A 27,940-nucleotide genomic window follows, 5' to 3' on the forward strand; every position below is an offset into this window, starting at 1 on the left:
CAGATTATGTTTACAACTTTAGGAAAAAGTACTTCATTTTCTTTTGCCAAATTATGCGTGGCATCCCTGCAAATTTGGTATTTAGTTTTCATTCTACTGGACTTCCAGATTTTGGGAGAACTGTCAGCCTGGAGTAACTTCCAGATTGTAATCCTGCTGTGTTCTTGTTTTGTATATTTAAAAATAGCTGCAGAATATAAATTTAAATTAATGGTAAATTAAAAGTCAAGAATATCACTGTAAAATAAAGTTTTTTTTGTAGAGTTCATGATTTTCATTCATCTCATTTCAGTGTTTGATAGCTAATTCATAGATCCTGAGGATGGATGGGGGTAAAAAAGTGTGGGTGCCCCATGCAACAGATGGCTTCAAGTTGGGTCGGATAGTGGACATTGGGTCAGAGCTGATATCTGTGGAACCATTTGATGCCCCGGGGACAGTGAGTATCATTTCAGTTAATTTTATCATTTTCGTGCAGGTAATGTTTTTCCCCTTTGCCCAATAATGTTGGTAGCATTTGTAGAATTTAAATATAAAACTGAATATAATTCTAATTGTCTTAACAGGAGTTTAATACAACAATGTACTATTCATATTTTGTGTGTTGTATAAGTTACCTCCCTTTCTAGCATTGGATTGCTTCCCAGAAGTACTTATTTTACTCTACAGTATTCAGCTGACAAAATAAAATAAACTTTTTTTTTCATTGGTCAGATTTAATGTGAAATTGGAGTGAATTTTCTTTAGGCCTGCCATAATTGTAAAGGGAATCAATTCTTATCAGAATTAATCTTTGTGACTAGGTCCATTGAAACATATTCTTTTGCAAACACCAAATGATACAAATGTGTGATATATGATATTAATTGCATAGAGAGACAATATTACAGACAACAACATGTATGCAAATATCACTGTATATATGTCATGTCAAGTATTGGTATACTGTATGGTACCTGAGTGTGTGGATTGTTTTTGCCCCAAACAATAAATTTTTGGTCCCAGTGAAAACTTAAGCGCATATGAAGAAGCCCTTCTTCGCCATTTCCTTTCTGTGCTTCAATCCTAGAGATCAACAATGCTTTTTTATGAATCAATGTCATTTATGTAATCTGGTTGTAAAATAAAAGGTTTTAGTTGTATCTTAAAACAACTCTTGTAAAAGAAATTTTCGGCATTTTATATCGTTTCAATGTACACATAATTTTACAGTATCTGTTAGCTGTTATTTATACTTCCTACCTTAAACCAAATTTATGTTTTGAGGTAAGCAAGGATAGAAAAAAAAGCATAAGGTATTCAAACACCAGTACTACTGAAATTCTAGAATGATGATATGAGTTTATGATGGTTCGAGTTTATGATGATATGAGTTTATGAAAATTGTATTTAATATTTATCCAAATCTGTTCTTTATTGAAGTGAAACTGTTGTCAAAGAATTTATATCATTTTGCAAGCTTGTCTCATTTTATCCTTTCATGCTTAATCCCTGACTTGAAAATACTAGAACTATTGCCTGAATCACAATTAATAATGAAACACTACATACATGCACTAATTAATAATGGAACATTACGTACATGCACTAATTACAGCTTACACTTCACTGATTTTCAGACAAAATTACTGAATCTGTACATTGTGTCAATCACATAGGCTGGTACACACAAAACGTCAGGTAAATAATCTGAAATTAGTAATGAAGTAGGTACAGCTTTCTCCAAGCCCCAGTTTTCCATGATGAGGTTGAAAGATCCCCATGACCTATATAGCATGCCAAATGTGGAAATTTCATTTTTATTTTATAAATATTGTACCTTTTTATTGAAAAGAGTAGTTGTTCAAGTTAGTTCAAACAAGTTAAGAAGTAATTCACTGTTTTGTAATTTAGTTAGTATTTTGGCTCTGAACACATCAGATGTTAATACTGCTTGCCATTTGCATTGAGAAAGGGGCAGGAGGTCATATGTTTGGTTGACAGGTGGAATGGTGACATTATCCAAACTAATGGGGATCAAAGCTATGATTTTTAACACTTTATGCCACTGTTTTAATGCCAATTGCATCGGACAGGTGGAATGGTGACATTATTCAAACTAATGGGGATCTAAGCTATGATTTTTAACACTTTATGCCACTGTGTTAATGCCAATTGCATCGGACAGGTGGAATGGTGACATTATCCAAACTAATGGGGATCAAAGCTATGATTTTTAACACTTTATGCCACTGTGTTAATGCCAATTGCATTGGACAGGTGGAATGGTGACATTATTCAAACTAATGGGGATCTAAGCTATGATTTTTAACACTTTATGCCACTGTGTTAATGACAGTGTCATCAGAAAGTAGTTGATGGTACAACTGTATGGACAATGTTATAAGGAAGATATCACGTACATGTGCTTTAATAATTGATTAATGTCGTAGTGATTTAACTTGACAGGTGATTGATTTGTGCTCATACAGGTGGTAATATTGTTTTTGCCATTGAAGTGACCACCGTTTGTTGTTGGTATTGATTTGTTGTATTCTACAAGTTGTTGTATTCTGCAAGTTGATTATTTGTAGAGGTAAAGCCACAACATTAATTACTTCCAAATATGTAATCTATAACGGGCAAAACCATAAAAACCCAAGAGAATTTTATCATTTAACAATTACCATGAAAACTGAGTTCCATGAAAATAAATGATGCTCAATATATATGTTACCTACATTAGTAAACAAAAATATTTTTGGAGCTGTTGTACACTATTGGAATAACTTGTTCAGTTGATTAGAAATAACAAATCTGTTTTCTTTGTTTTTACTTAAAGGACTTAATGTAGACTTGATTGGAGCTGCTCAGGTAGTTAAACATTATTGGTTGGTGAATAAATTATAGTCATTACTTGAAGTTGTGTATCTACCTTTATTACTAAGGATTGTAAATGTATTGATATGAATGGTACATGTATTGCTTTGAATTATGTATGTATTGCTATGAATTATAATATAATTTTATGAATTGTACATGTACTTCTATGAATTGTACATGTTCTACCATGAATTGTACATGTATTGCTATGAATTGTACATGTATTGCTATGAATTGTACATATATTACTATGAATTGTACATGTACTTCTATGAATTGTACATATACTTCTATGAATTGTACATGTACTTCTATGAATTGTACATGTACTGCTATGAATTGTATGTGTACTGCTATGAATTGTACATGTACTGCTATGAATTGTACGTGTACTGCTATGAATTGTACATGTATTGCTATGAATTGTACATATACTACTATGAATTGTACATGTACTTCTATGAATTGTACATATACTTCTATGAATTGTACATGTACTGCTATGAATTGTACATGTATTGCTATGAATTGTATGTGTACTGCTATGAATTGTACATGTATTGCTATGAATTGTACGTGTACTGCTATGAATTGTACATGTATTGCTATGAATTGTACATATACTTCTATGAATTGTACATGTACTGCTATGAATTGTACATGTATTGCTATGAATTGTATGTGTACTGCTATGAATTGTACATGTATTGCTATGAATTGTACATGTACTGCTATGAATTGTACATGTATGCATTAAGTATACCTGTACAGTTATTGATGCATTAAGTATACATATACTATTATTGATGCATTAAGTATACATGGTCAGTTATTGATGCATTAAGTATACATGTACAGTTATTGATGCATTAAGTATACATGTACAGTTATTGATGCATTAAGTACACATGGTCAGTTATTGATGCATTAAGTACACATGGTCAGTTATTGATGCATTAAGTATACATGTACAGTTATTGATGCATTAAGTATACATATACTATTATTGATGCATTAAATATATCTGTACAGTTATTGATGCATTAAGTATACATGTACAGTTATTGATGCACTAAGTATACATATACTATTATTGATGCATTAAATATACATGGTCAGTTATTGATGCATAAAGTATACATGTACAGTTATTGATGCATTAAGTATACATATACAGTTATTGATGCATTAAGTACACATGGTCAGTTATTGATGCATTAAGTATACATGTACAGTTATTGATGCATTAAGTATACATATACAGTTATTGATGCATTAAGTATACATGTACAGTTATTGATGCATTAAGTATACATATACAGTTATTGATGCATTAAGTATATCTGTACAGTTATTGATGCATTAAGTATACCTGTAGAGTTATTGATGCATTAAGTATATCTGTACAGTTATTGATGCATTAAGTATACCTGTAGAGTTATTGATGTGTTAAGTATACATGTAATTCTATTGATGCATTAAGTATACCTATACAGTTATTGATGCATTAAGTATACATGGTCAGTTATTGATGCATTAAGTATACCTGTACAGTTATTGATGCATTAAGTATACCTGTACAGTTATTGATGCATTAAGTATACCTGTACAGTTATTGATGCATTAAGTATACCTGTACAGTTATTGATACATTAAGTATACCTGTACAGTTATTGATGCATTAAGTATACCTGTACAGTTATTGATACATTAAGTATACATATACAGTTATTGATGCATTAAGTATACATGGTCAGTTATTGATGCAATAAGGATACATGTACAGTTATTGATGCATTAAGTATACATATGCAGTTATTGATGCATTAAGTATACATATACAGTTAAGGATGCATTAAGTATACATGGTCAGTTATTGATGCATTAAGTATACATGGTCAGTTATTGATGCATTAAGTATACATGTACAGTTATTGATGTGTTAAGTATACATGTAATTCTATTGATGCATTAAGTATACATGTACTACTTCATTCAAAGTTACTCTCAGCTTGTGACTTTCTCTCAGCACAATATGACTTCCATGGGTCCTGGGTTATTCTCAGCCAATGACTTTCATGGGTAAAATATGACTCGTAGGCAGGCATTGGGTTGATTACAGTAGTAATCATAATTACCGCTCCTGTGGCCTAGTGGTTAGAGCGACCGCCTCGGATGCGGAAGGTCTTGGGTTCGATCCCAGGTCGAGTCATACCAATGACTGAAAAATTGTTAAAGCTACGTTAAAAATCCAAATCGCAACAACACAACAACAGTAATCATAATCAATTACAGTGCGAGCTGTAATCATTGTAAACATTGATGTTTGAAGCTCTGTGATCATAATCGTATTACTAGTGTAATTATTACAACCAAAAAATCACTTATTATAGTCTTAATAATTGTAAGAATAATAAAAGTTTCCATAAACAAAAGACCATGAATGCTCACTACTACAATAAGGAGTGGGTAGTTTTAAAAGGCCAATATGCAAGGTAAGTTTTCTAAAAATACACTGTCTTATAATTTTTGGTGACCATTTGTTAGTTCATAATTTCACATTCAGTTAGCAGGCTGTTTCATTGGGTGTAAGTTGGCACCAAATAAATATACTTTACTTTGCTTCCGCAAATACAAAGCAGTCATACTCGTAATTGTATAGTTTCCAAATAAAGTGTAATCTTAATTGTAATCATGAGTGCCAAACTGCCTGTAATTAAAATTGTAATTGATCACCTTAATTGACCCCATGCCTGTAATTATAATTGTAATTGAACACCTTAATTGACCCCATACCTGTAATTATAATTGTAATTGAACACTTTAATTGACCCCATGTCTGTAATTGTAATTGAACACCTTAATTGACCCCATGTCTGTAATTGTAATTGAACACCTTAATTGACCCCATGCCTGTAATTATAATTGTAATTGAACACCTTAATTGACCCCATGCCTTGTTCTAGGGGGTGACAAAGGTAATTTCAGAAGCGCATGTTAAGAACATAATGAGCTTAAAAGAAATATACAAAATTATTTTCAGGATTTTATCAGCTTATTACCTCTACTTTGTTATCATACAGAAGATGTTTATTCTGTTATGTCTTGTGTGGTAGGGAGGTGGGGAAAATTGCACATTTTAAAAGATTTGAAGTTTAAAAACAGAAGACAATCACAAAAACAACTTTTGTTACAAAAGGAGCCAACATTATGTTGTCAAGATCACTCTACATCTTTTGAGTACAATCATTGGCTGCTGGAGATGATTAAAAGTTCTTATGAGATATGATAGCATAGATTACAATGATTTTACAGAGTTGTAGACCCAGATTATTGGACCCATCCACTTTTGTTTCACACCATAATTTCCTTACCTAATAATAATTATTGGCTTTTGAGAAACATTTATTTTCAGTTGGATATTAATATAACTTATGTGGAATTTTATTATCTTCCTATCATTGTTTGGTGGAGTTATGGTTACTGAATGTTGGACCCACATTTTGTATGTATATGTCTGGTGTGGAAAATTCATGGTTGTCTTTGGGGGATACCAGCTTTGCCCAGCAGATTCCTGACAATAATTTTGTTGTAATAATATTATTCAACTGTTGCATAGAATACTTCTGACTCACCATCAGTCCAGCTAATGGAAAGAGTAACAGGAGTTTACATATTCACCCACCCCTTGAGGGACAAATGGTGTGGACTCTGATTTTTACGTATTTACCCTTAGGGACCGATGGTATGATTGCCAAATCAGATAGCGAGTAGCCAAGACAATTTTTGTGGCCAGTGGCCGTTACCAGACATTCATTACCCAGCAATCAGAATGATATGGAAATAATTCAAGCACTCAGCTTTAGGTGTCCAGAGGGAAAATTTTGTGATCTTTTTTTTTGAAGTTGCACACAATTTTAAATCTTTGAACAAATGCAGGCAAGAAATATACACAATGCAGGCAACAGATCTGCACAGTGCAGGCAATAAATCTACACAATGCAGGTAATTATAACTCAAAATCTACACAATGCAGCATTTAAAACTCAAAATCTACACAACGCAGGTAATTATAACTCAAAATCTACACAATGCAGGCATTTATAACTCAAAATCTACACAATGCAGGCATTTATAACTCAAAATCTATACAATGCAGGCATTTATAACTCAAAATCTACACAATGCAGGCAATTATAACTCAAAACCTACACAATGCAATGCTTCTTTGCTGCATTGTTCAAATATTGGTAGTTGGAAAATATATACAATTACATTGTAATTTTGAACTTGGTCATCTTTTACTAATATTTTTGACTGCTTGACTGGCCTTTCACATCAGTTGGGAGAAATGGTTGCCCAGCATTAATATCTAATTGTGCCAGTCTCCAGGCTACTGAATATTTCTACCCGTGTTTTATAGTAATTAATGAGATGTTTCATTGTTACTTTTCTGTGTAATTGTCTTCCTGTACAAATGTACCATAACTGAACCACCATATTACCAGTGGCATCTAGCTATTTCCCCCACAAAACTACACTCACACTTTAAACAAAAGTGGGGCACATCAGTTCTTGGAATTTGCTTATTGACAAATTTATTAAGAAGTCCCACTGGGAGAAATTCTGTATATACATTCTTCTGGCTGAACATATACCTTTCTCTGTCCATTTTCCAATATTTTAATTGAATAATTTTCTTCTTTATGTCCATTTCTCCCTTCTGATACCTATTCTTTTATTCCATCCTTATTACTGTTCCAGCCAGACATATTCAGAAGGCACAGTGCCTGGCCACCAACTCTGAATGTCCCACCCCATGTCACCTTTAACTCAAACTCTACTGGTAATAGAGCTGGAGAGTTTGTGGGATGGCCTTCAGCTACCTTTCTGTTAGCACAAGTTTATTACAGTTACTGCTTCTCAACTTCTGAAAGGTTTGCCATGAAACTTGACATACATCCGAAGGTCTAGTTGGTCCAAGATGAAAATGGCTTTGCATGGACATCCAATATGGCCACCATGGCAGCCATCTTTAAAATCTTATCACTACTCCTTATGAACAGAAAGTTTATCAGCATGAGGTTTTCACCAGAGGACTTCTTGTGATGTCAGGCTGGTTTTAAGTGAAAAAGGTGCCAGTTTATCTGTTTTCTTTAAAGCATTTAGTCCACTTGAAAATTTAAAAAAACGTTGATTGTCTTAGCAGTCTCAAATATCATAACAGCACACATGCACATATTTGCAAATGCTCACATAATTACAACCACACTGACATTAATTAAAAACACATACCAAGTTTGTGTCTTGTGGATGGCAAATTACAGACTGAGTTAGATGCAGTCTTTGCTGCTTTCAGTAGTTAAGTAGGTGGTTTGAAGGTAATGCAGGTTAATTTGTATTTTGAAACATGACTGTGCTTGGGGGTAGGTTGGATTGGGTAGTAAAGAAATCATGTTTTTTTTGGCATAACACATTGTCTTATGGCAGATATGTGTTCTAACATCCAATATGGCCACCTCACAAATGACTTGAAAATTGCATTGCTACTCTTAGATGGAAAGTCTTATGATAACTGGTTGGTGCTATAGCACAAGTCAAATGGGTCATGTATGTGCATTTACTCATTTTAAATTAAGTATAAATTGGTCTTTTAAAATTTAACACTAATTTTCTTTAACCAATGTCTATTCAGTCCTGATTATTGAATGCTCTGCACCTTAACTGTCACCAAGAAACTTCCAGATGAAAATTATCTGTTGCTATGGACTTTTACAACGGTTGCCATGTAGTAAACGGGTCAAATATGAGTGCGTCAAGTGGAATCATTACAACCAAGGGTAGTACGAATTTGTTTATCAGTATGCGTAGTTTTCATTGTGTCATCACAGCGCATGACCAGCAATCCGGATTGTACTGGATCACACCTTTAGGTTCATTTTGTCCAAAAATGTCCATGTCCTTTAACATTGTATTTGCCTTATGTACCTCTTGGGGCATCTAAATAATGACCTTCCAAAGGAATATGGATGTATACGAATCCAAATGAAGTGAATACTTGCCACTTGAAGGAATGTAGAATTAAATTCTAAAAAAAGACACCCATTACTAATTAGTTGGTGTTGAATGCCTACATGACCCATGTGACTTCTACTATAAATGAAAACGATGTTGATCTGGCATCAGTTTACGGGATGGCCTGTTTTTCTGTCCTTCATTATCCAATGTTTGTCTGTCCATTTGCACTTATCACTACTCATCATAAACTACTTGAAAGATTGCCATGAAACTGTATATACACATTCATGGACGACATGTAACAAGCTACAGATGAATGATGACAAAACTGAGGCCATTCTGATCACAACACAAAGACTTTCTCAGTCACATCTTTTGCCTCAAACAATATATATCAGTAACACCAACATTAAATTCACACAATCACTACGAAACCTAGGTGTTACTGTGGACAGTACTCTCACATTGCACCAACATGTCATGAACATATGCAAGGCTGCATATGTTGAGCTGAGACGCATTAGCTCCATTCACAAATATCTTTAGTTGATGCCGCTAAAACACTTGTATGTTCATTAGTACTTTCAAGACTGGACTATTGTAACTCAATTTTGTCTGGTTCATCTCAATATCTACTTCAGAAACTTCAGAAAGTTCAAAACACAGCTGCTCTTATCATACTTAGAGTACCATGATTAGAGCACACCTCTCCGCTGCTCTGTACCCTACACTGGCTATCCATTCAATCCAGAATCAAACACAAAATTTGTTCTCTGTGCTACATTTCACTGACGAACTCCAGTCCAATATACCTATCCAACTTCACCCATGTGTACACACCAGCAAGATACTTATGCTCCTTGTCAGACAATAGTATACTCATTATTTGCACTACAAAGACGAAGTCATATGGACAACGTTCTTTTGCATACCAGGGCTCAGCAACGTGGAATGAATTGCTCACTGAACTTAGACACAAAGACACAGTGATCCCATTCAAGAGTGCTCTTAAAACTCACTTATTTCGACTGCAAGAACAAACTCAGACCTAATAATGTTCCCTACCTTAAATATTTTTAGCACGTTTTTTAAAATTTAATTTCATGGTGTTTTTTTGTGTGGAATAATATCATTATGTTATAGGTGTTGTCTAATGTTGTAAAGCGCTTAGAGCTTCTAGAGAGTAGGCGCTATACAAAGTCCTCATTATTATTATTATTAATTTTATTATTATTATTATTATTATTATTATTATTATTATTATACCAAGGTCTAGTTAGTCTTAAAGAAACTTTTGTTGATCTGACATCCAGTTTGGCCACTGTGGCAGCCATCTTTAAAATCATACTGTTTCTATTCCTCCTAAAGGAAAGTCGTATACATGAGGTTTCACCAGAAGCTTGTTTTGTTGGTTTAACAGCACTTTTGACATATTTTAGGCTTGATCATGCAATGGAAATGAGCTGAGAGTCTTTCCCAAGGACATGCTGAGGCAGCCAAACGGGGGTCATTTCACCAGCATAGTGATTGTGTTACACTGTATCTAGTCTTTTCTGAATAAAAATAGTCTGACCTCATATACGGCTGTCAGAATGAACATATTGAAGATCTTGTCACTAATTCACCTGAAGGGATTGTCATATCATTTTTTTTTTATTTTATCAAAAGTCTTCTAATGGTGTCCATTTTGTCCTAAATGAAAATGGTACCTGAGTGTTAAATCCAATATGGCTGCCACGCTGGCTAATTTGAAAATCTTATTGCTCGAGAAAATCAGAGATGATTGCAACACTTGGCAGTGAACAAGAAAAAATAATGTTATGTTCAGTTCCTGGAAATTCGTTTGGCCAGTAGGGGTCCTAGGTGGCCAAGTTGTCTAAGGCATTCAACTTTTTATCAGTGATATCTCACGTCTGTCTACATGGGTTTGAGACTTAGTTCAGTTAGTGTGATTTGCAAGAAAGCTTGCCAGTAGCTTCCTGTGTTACTTACTGGATTCATTCTACACCAATAGAGCACATGTATGCTTGTGTGCTGAAAAAAATGGCATTAAATCCATAAAATGGCAAAACAACAATCTTTTGGCTAGTCCCTTTGAGGGACTCATGTTTACCTTGTTATATTTTTGTCTCTTTGATTTGCACGTTATATCTGTAATGTGTTACTGAAATTTACCTTGTTAGATTTTTGTCTCTTTGATTTGCACATTGTATCTGTAATGTGTTACTGAAATTTACCTTGTTAGATTTTTGTCTCATTGATTTGCACATTGTATCTGTAATGTGTTACTAAATTTATCTTGTTAGATTTTTGTCTCTTTGATTTGCATATTATATCTGTAATGTGTTACTGAAATTTACCTTTAGTTGTGCCAATATGGCATGGTCAATATGTGACTTGCCAAATACCAGTAGAAAGAAATGTTCGGTGAAAATAATTCATTTTTGAGACTTGAATAAAAATAATGCTTTTTAAGGTGTGACGAGTCAATAATAAATAGTGTTTGTTTTGGACAAGTACTTTTTTGAAAGCATGTGCTTGTAGTTAGGATTGGAAATAACCAGGTAATCATGCAAACAACAAAAAATTTAGAGACTCGGTCCAAAAAATTGTTATCGGCTGTTTTGAATAAAGTTAGAATTCACCTAGCTTTTTGTAATGTTTCATTATATAAACCATTGCTGAGTTTTGATGCATCCAATAGACCAACTGTTACATTCAGTGGCAACAAAATGTAAATAATGCTGCGAAAGTTATTGTTGATAATCAGTTTGTAAGCTTAATTGCATTAATTGTAACCTTAATTGTATTAATTGTAACCTTAATTGTATTAACTGTAACCTCAATTGTATTAATTGTAACCTTAATTGTATTTATTGTAACCTTAATTGTATTTATTGTAACCTTAATTGTATTAATTGTAACCTTAATTGTATTAATACAGCATCTATATATAATACATTGTTATACTGGTCAGCTTTCATAGCAAGATGTTCATTGTCACCTGTAATTGACCTGACATTAAGTGTCCTTTTACAAGAATTTGACACATTCTGTGTCCTTTTTGCTGGACTTATCCCCTTCTCTTTGAGATTCTAGCTGTTATTGCTTACTGTTATATAGGTTGTATCATTATGGATGCTTGTACCAAATTAATTTATTTTATATATTTTGTTTTATTTGGTGAAAAAGATCATATGTATTTATATACAGTAAATTAAGAATGAACAGCATTTACCCTGCTGGTGAATCATATGACTACAAGACTGGGTATTATGGCTACAAGACTGGGTATTATGGCTACAAGACTGGGTATTATGACATCAGGACTGGGTATTATGACTTCAAGACTGGGTATTATGACTACAAGACTGGGTATTATAACTATAAGACTGGGTATTATGACTACAAGACTGGGTATTATGACTACAAGACTGGGTATTATGACTACAATACTGGGTATTATGACTACAAGACTGGGTATTATAACTATAAGACTGGGTATTATGACTACAAGACTGGGTATTATGGCTATAAGACTGTGTATTATGACTACAAGACTGGGTATTATGGCTACAAGACTGGGTATTATGGCTACAAGACTGGGTATTATGGCTACAAGACTTGGCATTATAACTATATGACTGGGTATTATGACTACAAGACTGGGTATTATGGCTACAAGACTGGGTATTATGGCTACAAGACTGGGTATTATGGCTACAAGACTGGGTATTATAACTATATGACAGAGTATTATGACTACAAGACTGGGTATTATGACCACAAGACTGAGTATTATGGCTACAAGACTGGGTATTATGACAACAAGACTGGGTATTATGGCTACAAGACTGGGTATTATGACAACAAGACTGGGTATTATGACTACAAGACTGAGTATTATGGGTATTATGACAACAAGACTGAGTATTATGACAACAAGACTGGGTATTATAACTATATGACAGAGTATTATGACTACAAGACTGAGTATTATGACTACAAGACTGGGTATTATGTTTACAAGACTGGGTATTATGACTACAAGACTGGGTACTTGTTGGCACATCAGCAGATATGTCTATAGCTTATGAACTTGTCCTATTTAATATGAACATGTCTTTATTTCTTTTGAACTTGTCCTATTTGATATGAACATGTCTTTATGTCTTTTGATATTGTCCTATTTGATATGAACATGTCTTTATTTCTTTTGAACTTGTCCTATTGGATGTGAAATTTTCTTATTGCTTATGAACTTGTCCTAATTTCAGACTATCAATGCTGCCTATGACAGATGTTTCCCTGCTGAGGAATATGACAACAAAGATTGTGAAGACAACTGTGAGTCAATTCTTTTACTATCACAGATCAAGTTCAACCACCATCACTCATCTTAATATTGGGATTCTCCTATTTACCAAACACCTTATTTCCTAAATTTGTAATGAATTTCAAATGGTACATTAAAGTTTTGGACACCAAAACATTTTACAGTACAGTGGAAAATGTACTCAGGTTGGAATTTAATCTAAGGAGTGTTTTACCCATGTTTGAAAATAGGTTACAACAGCCCAGGTTTCTTTGTCCCATCTAGCTTTTTAAATATTTCTACTGGCTGAAAGGGCCTGAGACTGGCAGATAACCAGATCTAATGGTTTTTATTTCTAAGGGGATCACCATATTTTTGCCACCCTGTTGTCTTATCTCAATAATTTTTTTTGCAAAGTGAGAGGACAGAATAGTGTTACTTTCAGTACATATTACTACATTAAGACATTAACCCCTAGCAACGAGTTAACATGGCAGGAGGTAGTAGCCTACTGCCAAGCTCTGTAGCGTCATGCTTATGCATGATACACTAAAGTGGGTGGCATTATAGAAAGGTAGACAGATGTAGCTCTACAATGATACCAAATAATCTGGAATTTCTAGTTGCACTACAAAATACAAAGGGAAAAACCTCATTTTTTGGACCCAATTTTTTTCTACCCAAAACTTGCCCATGGCCGGAATCTGATTTTGTGTCTGGATTTTAGACTTTTTGGTCTCAGATCTAAGGCAAACCAGTATGAACTGCAAACAGACAGATGAACCTTTGCAATCAGTATGATAAGATGGGCATTTGGAATAAAGAGTGGTCTCGATAGAAAAATATTGGCTTCGTTTAGGAAAGAAAGAAAATAAGAACTTTAACTTTTACCCTTCTGCTCATGCTCGAGCCAAATAGCCAATGAAAAATGATGTTTCTAACACAGCTAGGCAGTATGTTATTGAAAGATCACCTGGGATTAGGTGTTTTCAGATCTGTTCAGAAATAGCTTTCAAAATGTGTTTCCTACTCGAATTTCAGGTGAAAATGACAAAAACCTCCAGGGGTTAATGTGTTAAGAATGAAACTATACATTCTTTCTTCCATAGCAGCCATCTACTGCTGAGGTTCTATAATGCAATTGCTTTTACTTGGATGTCACTCTTAAGAAGAATTGTTGCTGAGTTGGAAGTACATATCTAACATAACTTCACCTTTACGCTCACTTATTTCCATTGGCAGTATATATACCTGAACAAAGAGAAAAGCAAATACCAGAACTGCAGCTAGTATTTTTTTATTTGTGAAGAAACACACCCAAACGTTACTATATGTTCTTTATTTGCAAGCAAGGATATAATGGAGTCCTGTTTACCGAGGCCACTTCTGTATTATGTACAATACAGATACAAATTTTACAGACAAGATGTTAAAGAAAACTTTGAATTCCATTTTTTTCACAGATCGTCTTGACAGCAAGAAAAGTAATTAGTTCTTAATGTGTGGAAAATTAGATAAATTACAAAAATTGTTTGATTCATGTCTATTCAGTTTGAAGTCAAATTTGTTTATGTAACTCTGTCGACATTTTTTTGTACTTGTAGATTTGGCAAGGTGGTACTTGGTATGCACAGAAAGCTCATTATTCATTGGGTCTTTAAATCTGGTTTGTGGTTACCAGGTAAATTGGTATATCATGAAAAATCATTGTAAACTATAAAATCAGCAGCTTTATTAAGCATTAATTTATTTTTGTTTTCTTATTTGGAGCAGTTTATGCTTGCAAAATAATTTTTTTTAGCAACAATAAAATTAAGATTTTTTTGTAACTATTGTAATATTTAAGAATTAATTTGAATATTATTGTGCAAGTTGTTGTTTCATAAATCTATTTTGACTTTTAGGTTCGTTGATGTACCTTAATGAAGCCACTCTTCTGAACAATCTTCGCCTCCGATACATGAAAAACACTATATACGTAAGTGTTTGTTTGAGATAAGCATAATGACATAAAGGTTAAGGTTGTAGTCTCTACCAGTACAAACATCAGTACATATTGATGTCTGTTTAGAATAATAAGTACTAACTCTAACTTGTCAGCTAAAAATTTCTATTGTACAAATTTGAAAGTGCAGTGAAACCCCACTATACATGATGGTTTGGGGTCCACAGAGTGGGACCATGCTATGTACTGTATCATGCTTTAAGCTAACAGGCCAGTTAAGGAAATGATGCATACTTATTCCTTACAAAAAGGCGGTGTTGGGTAATAGGAATGGACACAAAACTTGTGCTTCGTTTACACAGTTAACATCTTAAATCAATGCATTTTGAATGAGAAATAATGAAAACAGAGATTGCATATTTAATATTTTAATTCAGAGACTCATGGTTGGTACATATATAAGATCTACATGTCTATAGGATGATTATTTCAAAAGTATCATGTGAACCCACAAACCGATCTGATTGCATTATTAGAGTGAATCCATACTAATTCCTTCGTAAATATGGACAGAGAAGTATAATATTTAGTCATTTTGTCATTATTTATCTGAATTATATGTATACAAACACAATGAATTGGAAAAATGTATGTAAGGAAACATGAAGTACATGTACAGATGAATATGTCTATATGTGCAAGTCCCAAAGGTCATTAAAAAATTTCCTACTGCAAGAACTTTCTCTGCTATGAATCAGAATATGAAGTAAGAAATTATTGAGAGAAAGATCCCTATTTTTGAACTAGAGATACACAATAAGTATCCACTGATTAATTTTCTTCTGCTGCAGTTGCAGACTTAATCCTGTCCAGGGCTTCAAACTTCCTTTTAACAGTAAAAGCTTTATATTTCTGTGTATCGTTATTCATTGTACATACCCACTAATTAACACTTTGACACCTATTTGTTTGAACTACTACAACAAAAATAATTGTTGATGAACAATGCAGTCATTTGTATGGGGAATTCATTATATTATTCATTGTAAATTCTGTAATGGTTGTCTGACAACACTGCCAAACCACATGTGTGTTGGAGGCTTTCATTATTTATTGCATTTATAAATCATTGCCCCATGGTTTGAACAACCTTTTCTGAGAGATTAACTTTGATGATTAGCAATTACTTACATTAACTGATGTGTAATGCTTGATTGTGTATGCCAATTGATTGAGCAGACATGTCAGTTTTTGTTTGAGCAACAATCATACAGAGAATGGATTGAAGACAAACGCAAATAAGTCTTAATGTCTTTGTTTCTTGTGGGTCAGTAATAATAAGATTAACATTTGCCAGCTTTTGAATGAGCTAATATCTTTTAAAAATAAGCTAAGATCAAAATGCAGTGATTGACTATTCACACAACTGAAGTGAACATTCGCTGAAGCTGTCAAAAATTTGGACAACTTCTGCTGGGTTCCCATTGATCTTAACGATCACTTACCCAGGTACCCAATCAAAGGGAAATTGTATTAAATATGTACAAACCTGAATTTAACTCAAATCAAATTTTTAAAAAATTCATAGTATCTTATAAATATCACTACCTAATGTCATCTGGTGCAGAGTTCAAGAATTCATCCTCATTTTCTGTTAAAGTTCTGAAATCCTCCATTGTAGTCTAGTAAATCATCCTGGTCATAAATATTGTCTGACTTCCTTTCCTTGCGGATGCTATTTAAAGGCTGGGATTTGTAAATAACACTTTGATCATTCAGTTTGTGAAATCTATTAAAGGTTGCAACTGAACACATAATTTGTGTGGGAAGATCAAATAACCACCGTCTGCTACTTGCCACTGTACCACACTCACCGCTGAATAAAAGAGTTGTCACATGCGAAAACAAATTATGGTATTAAGGTCTGTTATTTACTGGAAGAGGTACACCTTTGCTTGGCACTGAAAAAGTACAGGTACTTGCAGCTCAATCAGAGGATTGTCAGCTTGAAAACAAAGTGAGTGCTACCTATGCAAGTATTGGCAGAAAACTTGTATATGGTAAATAAGTACCCTATGTCTCATTTTATGTCCCGGGTTATTATCAACAGGTGGGTACCCAAGTTCCCAGATACATGTTGGGATCTTTAACATTCACAAATAAAAACATTTAATGCCTTTATTCATATCCATCGAGAAAGATGCAATGGTAAGACACACCTTTTTTTCTCTTCAAAAATACAATGCATCTTGCCAGATTGCTATATCAAAATCTTTTAAATTTTGGCACATAACTTTGCATTACTTCAGGGCATCAGTGAAATTATTACAAAATTCATAAAGGAACAAAATACAATGGCAGATTAGGAGGTTTTGGAATGGGCTTGAAAGCCTAGGGCAGATTAGGAGATTGTGATACAGGGCTTGTAATCCCAGGGCAAATTAGGACTTGTTGGTATTAGTTTGTAAGCCCAGGGCAAATTAGTAGTTGTTGGTATGGGGTTAGTAAGCCCAGTGCAAATTAGGAGTTGTTGGTATGGGGTTTGTAAGCCCAGGGCAGATTAGGAGTAGTTGGTTCAGGGTTTGTAAGCCCAGGACAAAATTTGAGTTAGGTACAGAGTTTGTAAGCCCAGGGCAAATTAGGAGTTGTTGGTATGGGGTTTGAAAGCACAGGGCAAATGAGGAGTTGTTGGTATGGAGTTTGTAAGCCCAGGGCAAATTAGGAGTTGTTGGTATGGGGTTTTTAAGCCCAAAGTAACTTAGGAGTTGTTGGTATAGGGTTTGAAAGCCCAGGGCAAATTAGGAGTTGTTGATATGGGGTTTGAAAGCCCAGGGCAAATGAGTTGTTGTTGGTACAGGGTTTCAAAGCCCAGGGAAAATTAGGAGTTGTTATCATGGGGTTTGTAAGCCCAGGGAAAATTAGGAGTTGTTGGTCCTGGTTTGTAAGCCCAGGGCATATTAGAAGCTGTTGTTATGGGGTTTGAAACCCCAGGATACATTAGGAGTTATTGGTCCTGGTTTGTGAGGCTAGGACATATTAGGAGATGTTGTTATGGGGTTTGAAAGCCCAGGGCAAATTAGGAGTTGTTGGTCCTGGATTTTAAGCCCAGTTATATGCTTCTACATGTCTTAAAACTCTTGAAGCCGAGCAGAAAATAAATGACAAAATTTTTTTTAAAAAGTCCAGGATCCATTCCAAAAAGTCAGGAAAACAGGCTGCTACTTCTAAAAAATTTATTATGTCCAATGCAAAAAGTCCTGGAAACAGGCTGAAACTTATAAAAATTATGAAGTTTTTCCATTTGGATACACCAAAATATCATAAAATCATAAGGATTTGGAAGCACATGGAATCCTGTCCATAAATGTCTATAAATGCCAATCGATGAACCATACAAATTTGTCTTTCAAGTATGTGTCATTTATATGGAGGTTACAATAATTATAAAAACTATAAGGACCCATCAGTTGTCTTTTATGAGCATACTTTGGTGGTGTCTGTTAGGGCGGGTTTTAGTGTGTGTGTGTGTATATATATATATATATATATATATATATATATATACATGCTTTAGATAGTATTATTATTGAAGTTGTTTAATTGGCTATGTGATTTCTGGTATGTAAAAAGTTTTATTTCTGATATATTTATAAATAAGTGATGTTGTAAACTTTTCATTATTTTGTGGTCAGAACAGGTGGTAGTTAAATCAAGAAATCATAATAGTGTTTTAGTTTATTCATTATAGTAGTACATAATTTAGACAAATATTTAAATTTCAGACCTACACAGCCAACATTTTGATCGCTGTAAATCCATATTATGAAGTACCTGAGCTGTACACACCTGAATGTCGTAAGAAGTACTCAGGGAAGTCTCTCGGCACATTACCTCCTCATGTTTATGCCATAGGTAAGAAAGGACTCCACTCTTTGACAGGGAAGCCCCTCAAGACTAGATTACACTAAGTGGAAATCCGCTTGACAACAAAACATTTTCTTGTAATTCCTTTTAGTTCAGTACAAAATTACTTTATTTCTGAAAATGTAAATAAATGTTTTGTTCCAATATTTCATTTTTACTTGGAAATCACCCCTATAAAGCTTTAAATATATTAAAGTAACTGCATATTACATGTTATGAGGTTACCTTAGTGTCTGGAAATAGCCTAGGGTCATTCGTAACATAAACAATGCCCTGGACAAAGACTGACTAATCAGTTGTTTTTACACCTGGCGGGAGCTACACCTTTCAAAAATAAGTCATTGGCTAATGTAGTCCATGTTTATTGTTGATTATCTGACCAATATGCTTAAATAATCCTGAGTCAGCTGGCTTTGAACTTGCAACGAGGCTCGTTCCCTAAACTTTTACATTTTTTCTAATAAAGACCAGCAAAAGAATACTGGTGAAGCTTGATTCACTGATTGCATTTCAGTTTAAGTGAAGTTTGAGAACCTTAGTAAACCAAAAAAATCTCAAAACCAAAACTTGTTTTTCTCATGTGATTTTTGGTCTGTAAAGGTTTCACTGTATTTTCGAAGGTTCCAAATATTTGGATAGGGTTTGTTTATGGGTTACTACGTTCAGACCAATACAGGAACATGATGTGAAGAAGTTCTGAGTTGAAGACAAAATTGAGGATCCAGACCTTTTTCCAGTGATCTGGTAATTGTGTTAACTTTGCAAACTCATTGTGATTCTTAATCAATTATGTAATTAATAAATCGTATGAAAACTTCTTCTTAAACTATTTGCTTGCCCACATTGGTGATTCTTTTAGTAAATCTGACACATTATTTAAATATGCACAGCTTAATGTACATAAAATGCATGTTCAGTCAGACTCTTTGCACTGTAAGGTCGGACTATTTGCACTGTACAGTCGGACTCTGCACTGTACAGTCATTACAACTGTAGTAAAACATTATTATAATGGATATGTGGCTTCCACTTACTCATAGTGTTGACATTGAACCCAGATAGAATGTAACTGTTTTGAATCAACATAAAAACTTTATATCGTGCAGCGGACAAGGGGTACCGTGACATGAAGGTGATGAAAGTAAGCCAGTCTGTGATTGTGAGTGGAGAGTCGGGGGCTGGAAAAACAGAGTCCACGAAATACATCCTAAAATACCTGACAGAAAACTATGGATCTCATGTTGGGGCAATAGAACAGAGAATTGTAGAATGTAAGTGAATCTTTTAGTCGTCTTTGCGTGTTTCTATGAATAACACCTTTAATGTCATGGCTACAGTATTTTTATCTAATAGAGGTATGTTTGATCTTACTATTCAGTGCCATGCATTAAGTACAGTCGAACAAAAGTAAATAGTTTAGGGACAAAACCTCACATTGTTTTCATGTTAAATAGATGAACTGCAGTAGACACCTGCAACTGAAAAATATTGTTTACAAGTGACTTTGATACATGACAACAGAGCTGTATTAGATACTAGTAACTGATGAAGAATATTGTCTATAAATGTCTGTGTTAAGTGAGAGTAGAACTGCAGTAGACACCTGTGTCTTGTAGAGAATATAGTCTGTGTTAAATGTGAATTATGGTAGAAGTGTCTGTGTTAAATGAGAATTACAATAGACACCTGTCTTGTAGAGAATATTGTCTGTAAGTGTCTGTGTTAAATTGAATTCCAGTGGACACCTGTGTCTTGTAGAGAATATTGTCTGTAAGTGTCTCAGTTAAATGAGAATTACAATAGACATCTGTGTCCTGTATAGAATATTGTCTGTAAGTGTCTTTGTTAACTGAAAATTCAAATATATACCTTTGTCTTGTAGATAATATTGTCTGTAAGTGTCTGTGTTAAATGAGAATTCCAATAGGCACCTGTGTCTTGTAGAGAATATTGTCTGTAAGTGTCTGTGTTAAATGACAATAGAACTGGAACAGACACCCATAACGAACTAAAAATATTGTCTATATGATCCAATTTTAAATGATGGCAGAACTGCATTATACATGTTAAACTGATGATGAATATTATAATGATGTTGCTTTTCCCCTGTCTGATAAGACCTGCTTGTCTGTGTTCTAAATGACATGCTGTCAGATTTTTGTTTTGACAGGTAACCCTTTGCTTGAGGCTTTTGGTAATGCCAAGACAGTCAGGAACAACAACAGCAGTAGATTTGGGAAATTCATAGAAATCCATTTTGATGGAAAGGTACATTTTGCACATTTAATTTTTGTTGTTGCATCAATTCTACTTCTAATCACCTGTCCCACTGGCCCATATCCGAATCACTTGCATTAGTTCTAATTTTCATTACCTGTCCCACTGGCTCATATCTGAATCACTTATATCACTTGTACTTCTCATCACCTGTCCCACTGGCCCATATCCGAATCACTTTCATTAGTTCAAATTCTCATCACCTGTCCCACTGGCCCATATCCAAATCACTTTCATTAGTTCTAATTCTCATCACCTGTCCCACTGGCCCATATCTGAATCACTTTCATTAGTTCTAATTCTCATCACCTGTCCCACAGGTCCATATCCAAATCACTTTCATTAGTTCTAATTCTCATTACCTGTCCCACTGGCTCATATCTGAATCACTTGTATCACTTGTACTTCTCATCACCTGTCCCACTGGCCCATATCCGAATCACTTTCATTAGTTCTAATTCTCATCTGTCCCACTGGCTCATATCTGAATCACTTATATCACTTGTACTTCTCATCACCTGTCCCAGTGGCCTATATCCGAATCACTTTCATTAGTTCTAATTCTCATCACCTGTCCCACTGGTTCATATCTGAATCACTTATATCACTTGTAGATCTTATCACCTGTCCCACTGGCCTGTATCAGAATCAGACAAATTAAGACAAAATTTTGTATTTGTTTTACTTATCACCTGTCTCACATACTTGTTTCTGAATTACATACATTGTCTACCTATCTGTTACTCTAAACAAATTGTGAAGTTAGCACCCATTTCAGCTGCAGTCAGTCAAAGAATATAAAGTTGCGTGTTGTCAGTCTGACACTGTCCAGTTCTCCATATGATGTCAGTTGAAGCCCCTAATTGTATGCAGTATTATTATAACAATTAATTCTTACTTTTAAAAAAATGTATCACCCACTTGACTAATGTAATTCTTGTGATTAATAATGTTATGTATATTTTTTAAAATTTATATTTGATTTTATTTAATTGTTTGTTTGTTAATTTTTTTTTATATTTATTCCATTACATGCTATTGTAACATAATTTTATTTACTGGATTTGATATTTTCCAGAAATTCAATTCAGTTTTTCAAAAACCTAATATTAAAACTTTGTATCAAATGTTGACCTAGTTCCTGTCCTTATTTCATGATTGGAAGTAACCAACTTTAAATTTTTTTTATTATTCATTCTTAGTGTGGGATTTATAGAGTGAAATTGAGGCTGTACTGGGAGTACATGACTTTAGACATGTAAATAGCTTCTATGTTGTTATTTTGAAATTCTGGTTTTACAGGAATTGCGCAGTAGCCAGATTTAGTAGTGATGTTTAGAGAAATTTCAGTTGGGCTATAAACCGTTAACACTTAAAGGTGTTTTGTTGTGACCAGTTTCAGTGGAAACTCTATTTTATGGAATTATTAATTCTTTTCCCTGGGAATAAGTGCTTATACAGAATTCTTGGACAAAGACATTTATTGAAAATTTATTCAGAATTAAAAACTGGAATATCATTATCTGTAGTTCAATAAAGAACTGTTGACACTTCAGTACCATACTGACTACAGTATACGTCATTGCCTTCCATTTTGGATTTTCATCGGGACTCGAACTTAAATTCATTTGAGCATTTTATTACTAGGACTTCTAATTTTTAATTCTTGGATTATTCTTGGATTATTTTTGGATTTGATTCTTAAAACTGTAAGTTCTTTTGCACATTTTTACCTTGTTTTTATTGGGAAATAAAATATTTGTTAACTTTTACAAAACTTGTTGTCTTCACTTTTTTCTTGTTACTGTTTATGAGAGCCTAAACATGTAACAATTATTAGCCCCCAACCTCTGCAGTAGATACATGTGTGCACACACACACAGACACACACACAAACACCATAAGTAAATAACAGTCCTTTCAAATGCACTGCATGCAGCCAGGGATTAATTAAAATTAATGCAGAAAAATGACTGAAGAAAACAAAACTGGTTTGTACCCAGTCTAAGTACTTTTGACTCTCATTAAGTCTTTGTCAAGGCTGTTACAAAACAGAGATAGTCACCTCAGTAGAAGGCATTGGATTTACAAAAGTTTCTTAAAGTGATTGCAGCACAGAGACTTACATGAGCAACAGGAAACATGAAAGAACGCAATAGCTTTACAAAAGTTTACATGACTGTTTAATGGAAGTAATAGGTCAGAGGTGTGCAAACTTTCCAGTGCAAGTGCCGCATACACAAATTTACACCTTGTCACGGGCAACATAGTTCATTAGGTAAAATATTTAATATTTGAAATAGCAAAAACAAAAGGTTTTTCTAAATAACATCTGATTAATTTTCAGTTGTTAATATGTTGTTAATATTTGAAAACTTAAACTTAAACTTCAAAAGAAGCACATTTATTTGATAAACAGAATAACATAACAGAGTCAGTGCAAATGATGACTTGTTCCTAGGCCACATGAAAACCCTTGGCAGGCCGCATGAAAGCCCTTGGCCTGTGGGCCGTAGTTTGCCCACCCCTGCATTAGGCTATGTCCTATAAAGAGTTTTCTTTTGTGTTTATTGTTTGTCTCCCTTTTGTAATTTCCTTCATCAGTAACCTGGAGTCAAAAGTATTCAGGCTTTTGAAAGGTAGTTTTGATCTTTGCCAGTTTTGCTGTACCTCCTGCATATGAAAAATTCAATGTTGTTTAAATTTTGACTTCATCATATTAATTTTCTCATAGCAGTATCCCTGTGGGTTGCCATCTTTCCTCAGTATTTCTTCAAATTAATATTGATGAATCAGAATTATGTACTAAATGTTATCTGCTTTTTTTCTCTTCAGAATGCTGTTAATGGTGGGTTTATATCTCACTATTTGTTGGAGAAATCCAGAATCTGTGTTCAGAGCAAAGATGAGCGAAACTATCACATATTTTATCGCATGTGTGCAGGTTCCCCTGAAGATCTCAAAGAGAAACTATTCCTGGGATCACCAGATGTGTTCCATGTAAGGACCTCACATGAGACAGTTTTATGTCAGCTGTTTTAGCTGATAGTTTGACATCAGTATTGCTTTCCCATGGCATTGGTATTGCTTTCCCATGGCATTGGTAACTTCATGGTTAAAGTTGTGCAAATTACAGACCATACATCCTATAGCTTGTTACTGTATATGAGACATGATGTTCCATACCATCCAGCATTGAGACTTGTACATATACCCAAGTTTTGATAAATTTATAATTTCAAATATTTTGCATGTTTGTCATCTTCGCTAGCCAAAGTACCAATATTTTAACACTATTTTGTTCTTCAGGTCTGTGCATTTCATTGGATGCAGTGGCATCTAATCGAATTAAGTTGTTCAGATTTGAACACTGTTCCCAGATGATCAAGTCAAGGGGAGCACACAACTTGAAAGTACTCGTAAATAAGCAAATACATCTGTAATTTACATCTTTCTGGTACATAGTCATACTTCTGATGTTAAATTGACAAAGTATCCTTATGAAGTCAATTGCCTCCACCATTTTTGGCGGATATACAATGCACCACTGTTACATGCTGTTGGTTAGTCGGCATTGCATACTAAGGGAGGCAATTCAGGAAATCCAATGGATTTAACTAGGACAAAGCGCTAAAATAGCTGCTTGATCCACCAAGGTGTAGATAGTGTTAACATATCGGAACCTTGGCTAGTGAAGATTGTAGTATGATGTTAATCTATGCATGAAGAATTTGTTGTCAATTCTGTTCTATTAAGTGAATCTAGTCAATATATGGTTACATTACAGTCCTTCATGTAGATTTACTTCATGTTCATCTGATATGTTTTAATTATATTGTAACAGTATTGCAGTCTGAATTTTTTAAATCGGGGTATATAAAATGACAAAATATCATGTTTTGAAACTTTGTATTTGGTTTCGTCTGTAAAAGTGTAACATTTAATGAATGTCAGTGGTCATACTAGAACTGATTAGGCATTAAATAAAATTTCTGCCACATTTCTACATATGAAAGCCATAGAAATTAACCCTTTACCTCATAGAGGGTATGTCTTTTTAGCCCTTTGATACACATGTAGCAAAGTTACCCAGCGCAGTGTGCTATAAAAAGAACACATGTTACCTATTTGACTCCATACACATAGGCCTGCCTGTTAACTGTTAAGCAGTGTAGTGTATGTTACGTTTAGCAGCAATTTTAACCATTTTACATTTTTGGTACACATCTATTATGTGTGGAAAAATTTAAGAGTAAAGTCTGATCATTATAGCTGTGTAATTAATTTTGACGGATGAATTTTTGTGTGCTTGAAAATCTTGAGAGAACTCGTTCACCATCCAGTCAGTGAAGCAGTGTGACCAACTGTAGCTGCCATTTCTCATCTCAAAATTTACAAGTTCTTGTCTGCATCTACTTCAATAAGTCATCTGAATTTGATAATTTATAAAACCTAATTGCTGCCTACATCAATATCAGAGCCTCTACTTAAGTTATTGAAGCTTTCATAGTTGTGATTCTAATCATGAAAACTCTGTAAGTACTGAACAAAATCTTCGAACTTCATTTTGGAGAGTGGAGAATACGACCCAGTTACTTTAAATAGCAGATATCAACCAGAGCATGAACAGCAACCACGTGATCTGATGTAATGGTCATTCACAGAAATGAATGTAATATCTAATATAGGGGTTTCCCAGAAGGTGGCACTACAAAAACATGCTCAAAATGGCTGATATTTACAGCAGGTGTCAAAAGGCATTTGTATTCGAATGGAGTAGAGGCAGCCAAAGGCACTTGCATGAGGTAAAGGGTTAACTATGAAACTAAATCGGCAGTTGAATTTCTATGAAACTATACTGTGAACATTTTTTGCACTTGTCTGTTCATTCTTGCATATGTATTGGTCATCCCACTATTAAAATCTTGTAATGATGTTGTTATCACTATACAAATGAATTTTTGTCCAAATTGGAGTTGCTGATATTACCTAAATTTTCAGACTGAACCTTGAAATATGATTATGTTCTCTGCTTATCATGATAATTTTTATTTCTTGGTGTGATGATTAAATTTTGCCTGTTTCCAAACTGTTACTGAGTGTGATAGTGAAATTATCTCCCTTGCTGTGTTTCTAATCCCTGTGTTTCTCTTCTTGCTGTTGTGTAGTATCTGAACCGTGGTTGTACGCAGTACTTTTGCACCAAAGACTCAGAAAAGAAGCTGAATCAGAACAGAAAGAGCCAACAGGTAGGTGTTCACTACTTCTTAGAAGTGGGTTCATTTGATGTGTCAGCAGGTAGGTGTTTACCACCGCTTTATAGAAGTGGGTTCATTTGATGTGTCAGCAGGTAGGTGTTTACCACCGCTTTATAGAAGTGGGTTCATTTGATGTGTCAACACTTACAGCATGTGTGGTACAAGTATACATAATATGACATATAATGTTCCTTAACCATTACCTCACAGTGCCTGCATATAATGTACCATTACCTCACATTGCCTGCATATAATATACCATTACCTCACAGTGCCTGCATATAATATACCATTACCTCACAGTGCCTGCATATAATGTACCATTACCTCACAGTGCCTGCATATAATGTACCATTACCTCACAGTGCCTGCATATCATATACCATTACCTCACATTGCCTGCATATAATATACCATTACCTCACAGTGCCTGCATATAATATACCATTACCTCACATTGCCTGCATATAATATACCATTACCTCACAGTGCCTGCATATAATATACCATTACCTCACAGTGCCTGCATATAATGTACCATTACCTCACAGTGCCTGCATATAATGTACCATTACCTCACAGTGCCTGCATATGATATACCATTACCTCACAGTGCCTGCATATAATATACCATTACCTCACAGTGCCTGCATATAATGTACCATTACCTTACAGTGCCTGCATATCATATACCATTACCTCACAGTGCCTGCATATCATATACCATTATCTCACAGTGCCTGCATATAATATACCATTACCTCACATTGCCTGCATATAATATACCATTACCTCACATTGCCTGCATATAATGTAACATTGCCTCACAGTGCCTACATACATTGTACCATTACCTCACAGTGCCTACAAATAATGTGCCATTACCTCACAGTGCCTACATAAAATGTACCATTACCTTACAGTGCCTACATATAATGTACCATTACCTCACATTGCCTACATATAATGTGCCATTACCTCACAGTGCCTGCATATAATATACCATTACCTCACAGTGCCTGCATATAATGTACCATTACCTCACAGTGCCTGCATATAATGTACCATTACCTCACAGTGCCTGCATATAATATACCATTACCTCACAGTGCCTACATAAAATGTACCATTACCTCACAGTACTGACATATAATGTACCATTACCTCACAGTGCCTGCATATAATATACCATTACCTCACATTGCCTATAATATACCATTACCTGACAGTGCCTACATAAAATGTAACATTGCCTCACAGTGCCTACATACATTGTACCATTACCTCACAGTGCCTACAAATAATGTGCCATTACCTCACAGTGCCTACATAAAATGTACC

The 27,940-nt window shown here is 34.4% G+C and overlaps 1 protein-coding gene across 7 annotated transcripts in view; it reads left to right on the forward strand.

Moving 5' to 3' along the window:
* The window catches only part of LOC149785983 (unconventional myosin-VI-like), a 164,058-nt gene that overhangs the window by 13,927 nt on the left and 122,191 nt on the right, over window positions 1-27,940 (forward strand). For all 7 annotated transcript variants that reach the window (XM_089976243.1, XM_089976247.1, XM_089976244.1 and 4 more), the window contains exons 2-9: window positions 293-439; window positions 13,158-13,227; window positions 15,100-15,173; window positions 18,923-19,052; window positions 20,171-20,335; window positions 21,235-21,332; window positions 24,177-24,341; window positions 26,510-26,590. In XM_089976243.1, coding sequence (XP_089832369.1) covers window positions 323-439; window positions 13,158-13,227; window positions 15,100-15,173; window positions 18,923-19,052; window positions 20,171-20,335; window positions 21,235-21,332; window positions 24,177-24,341; window positions 26,510-26,590 — 900 coding nt within the window. In that variant the 5' untranslated portion in view covers window positions 293-322. The remainder of the gene's footprint in view (window positions 1-292; window positions 440-13,157; window positions 13,228-15,099; window positions 15,174-18,922; window positions 19,053-20,170; window positions 20,336-21,234; window positions 21,333-24,176; window positions 24,342-26,509; window positions 26,591-27,940) is intronic.

The sequence above is a fragment of the Sinohyriopsis cumingii genome, chromosome 12 (genome assembly GCF_028554795.1).
Source record: "Sinohyriopsis cumingii isolate HCF-2022 chromosome 12, ASM2855479v2, whole genome shotgun sequence".
In the NCBI taxonomy this organism is placed as follows: Eukaryota; Metazoa; Mollusca; class Bivalvia; order Unionida; family Unionidae; genus Sinohyriopsis; species Sinohyriopsis cumingii.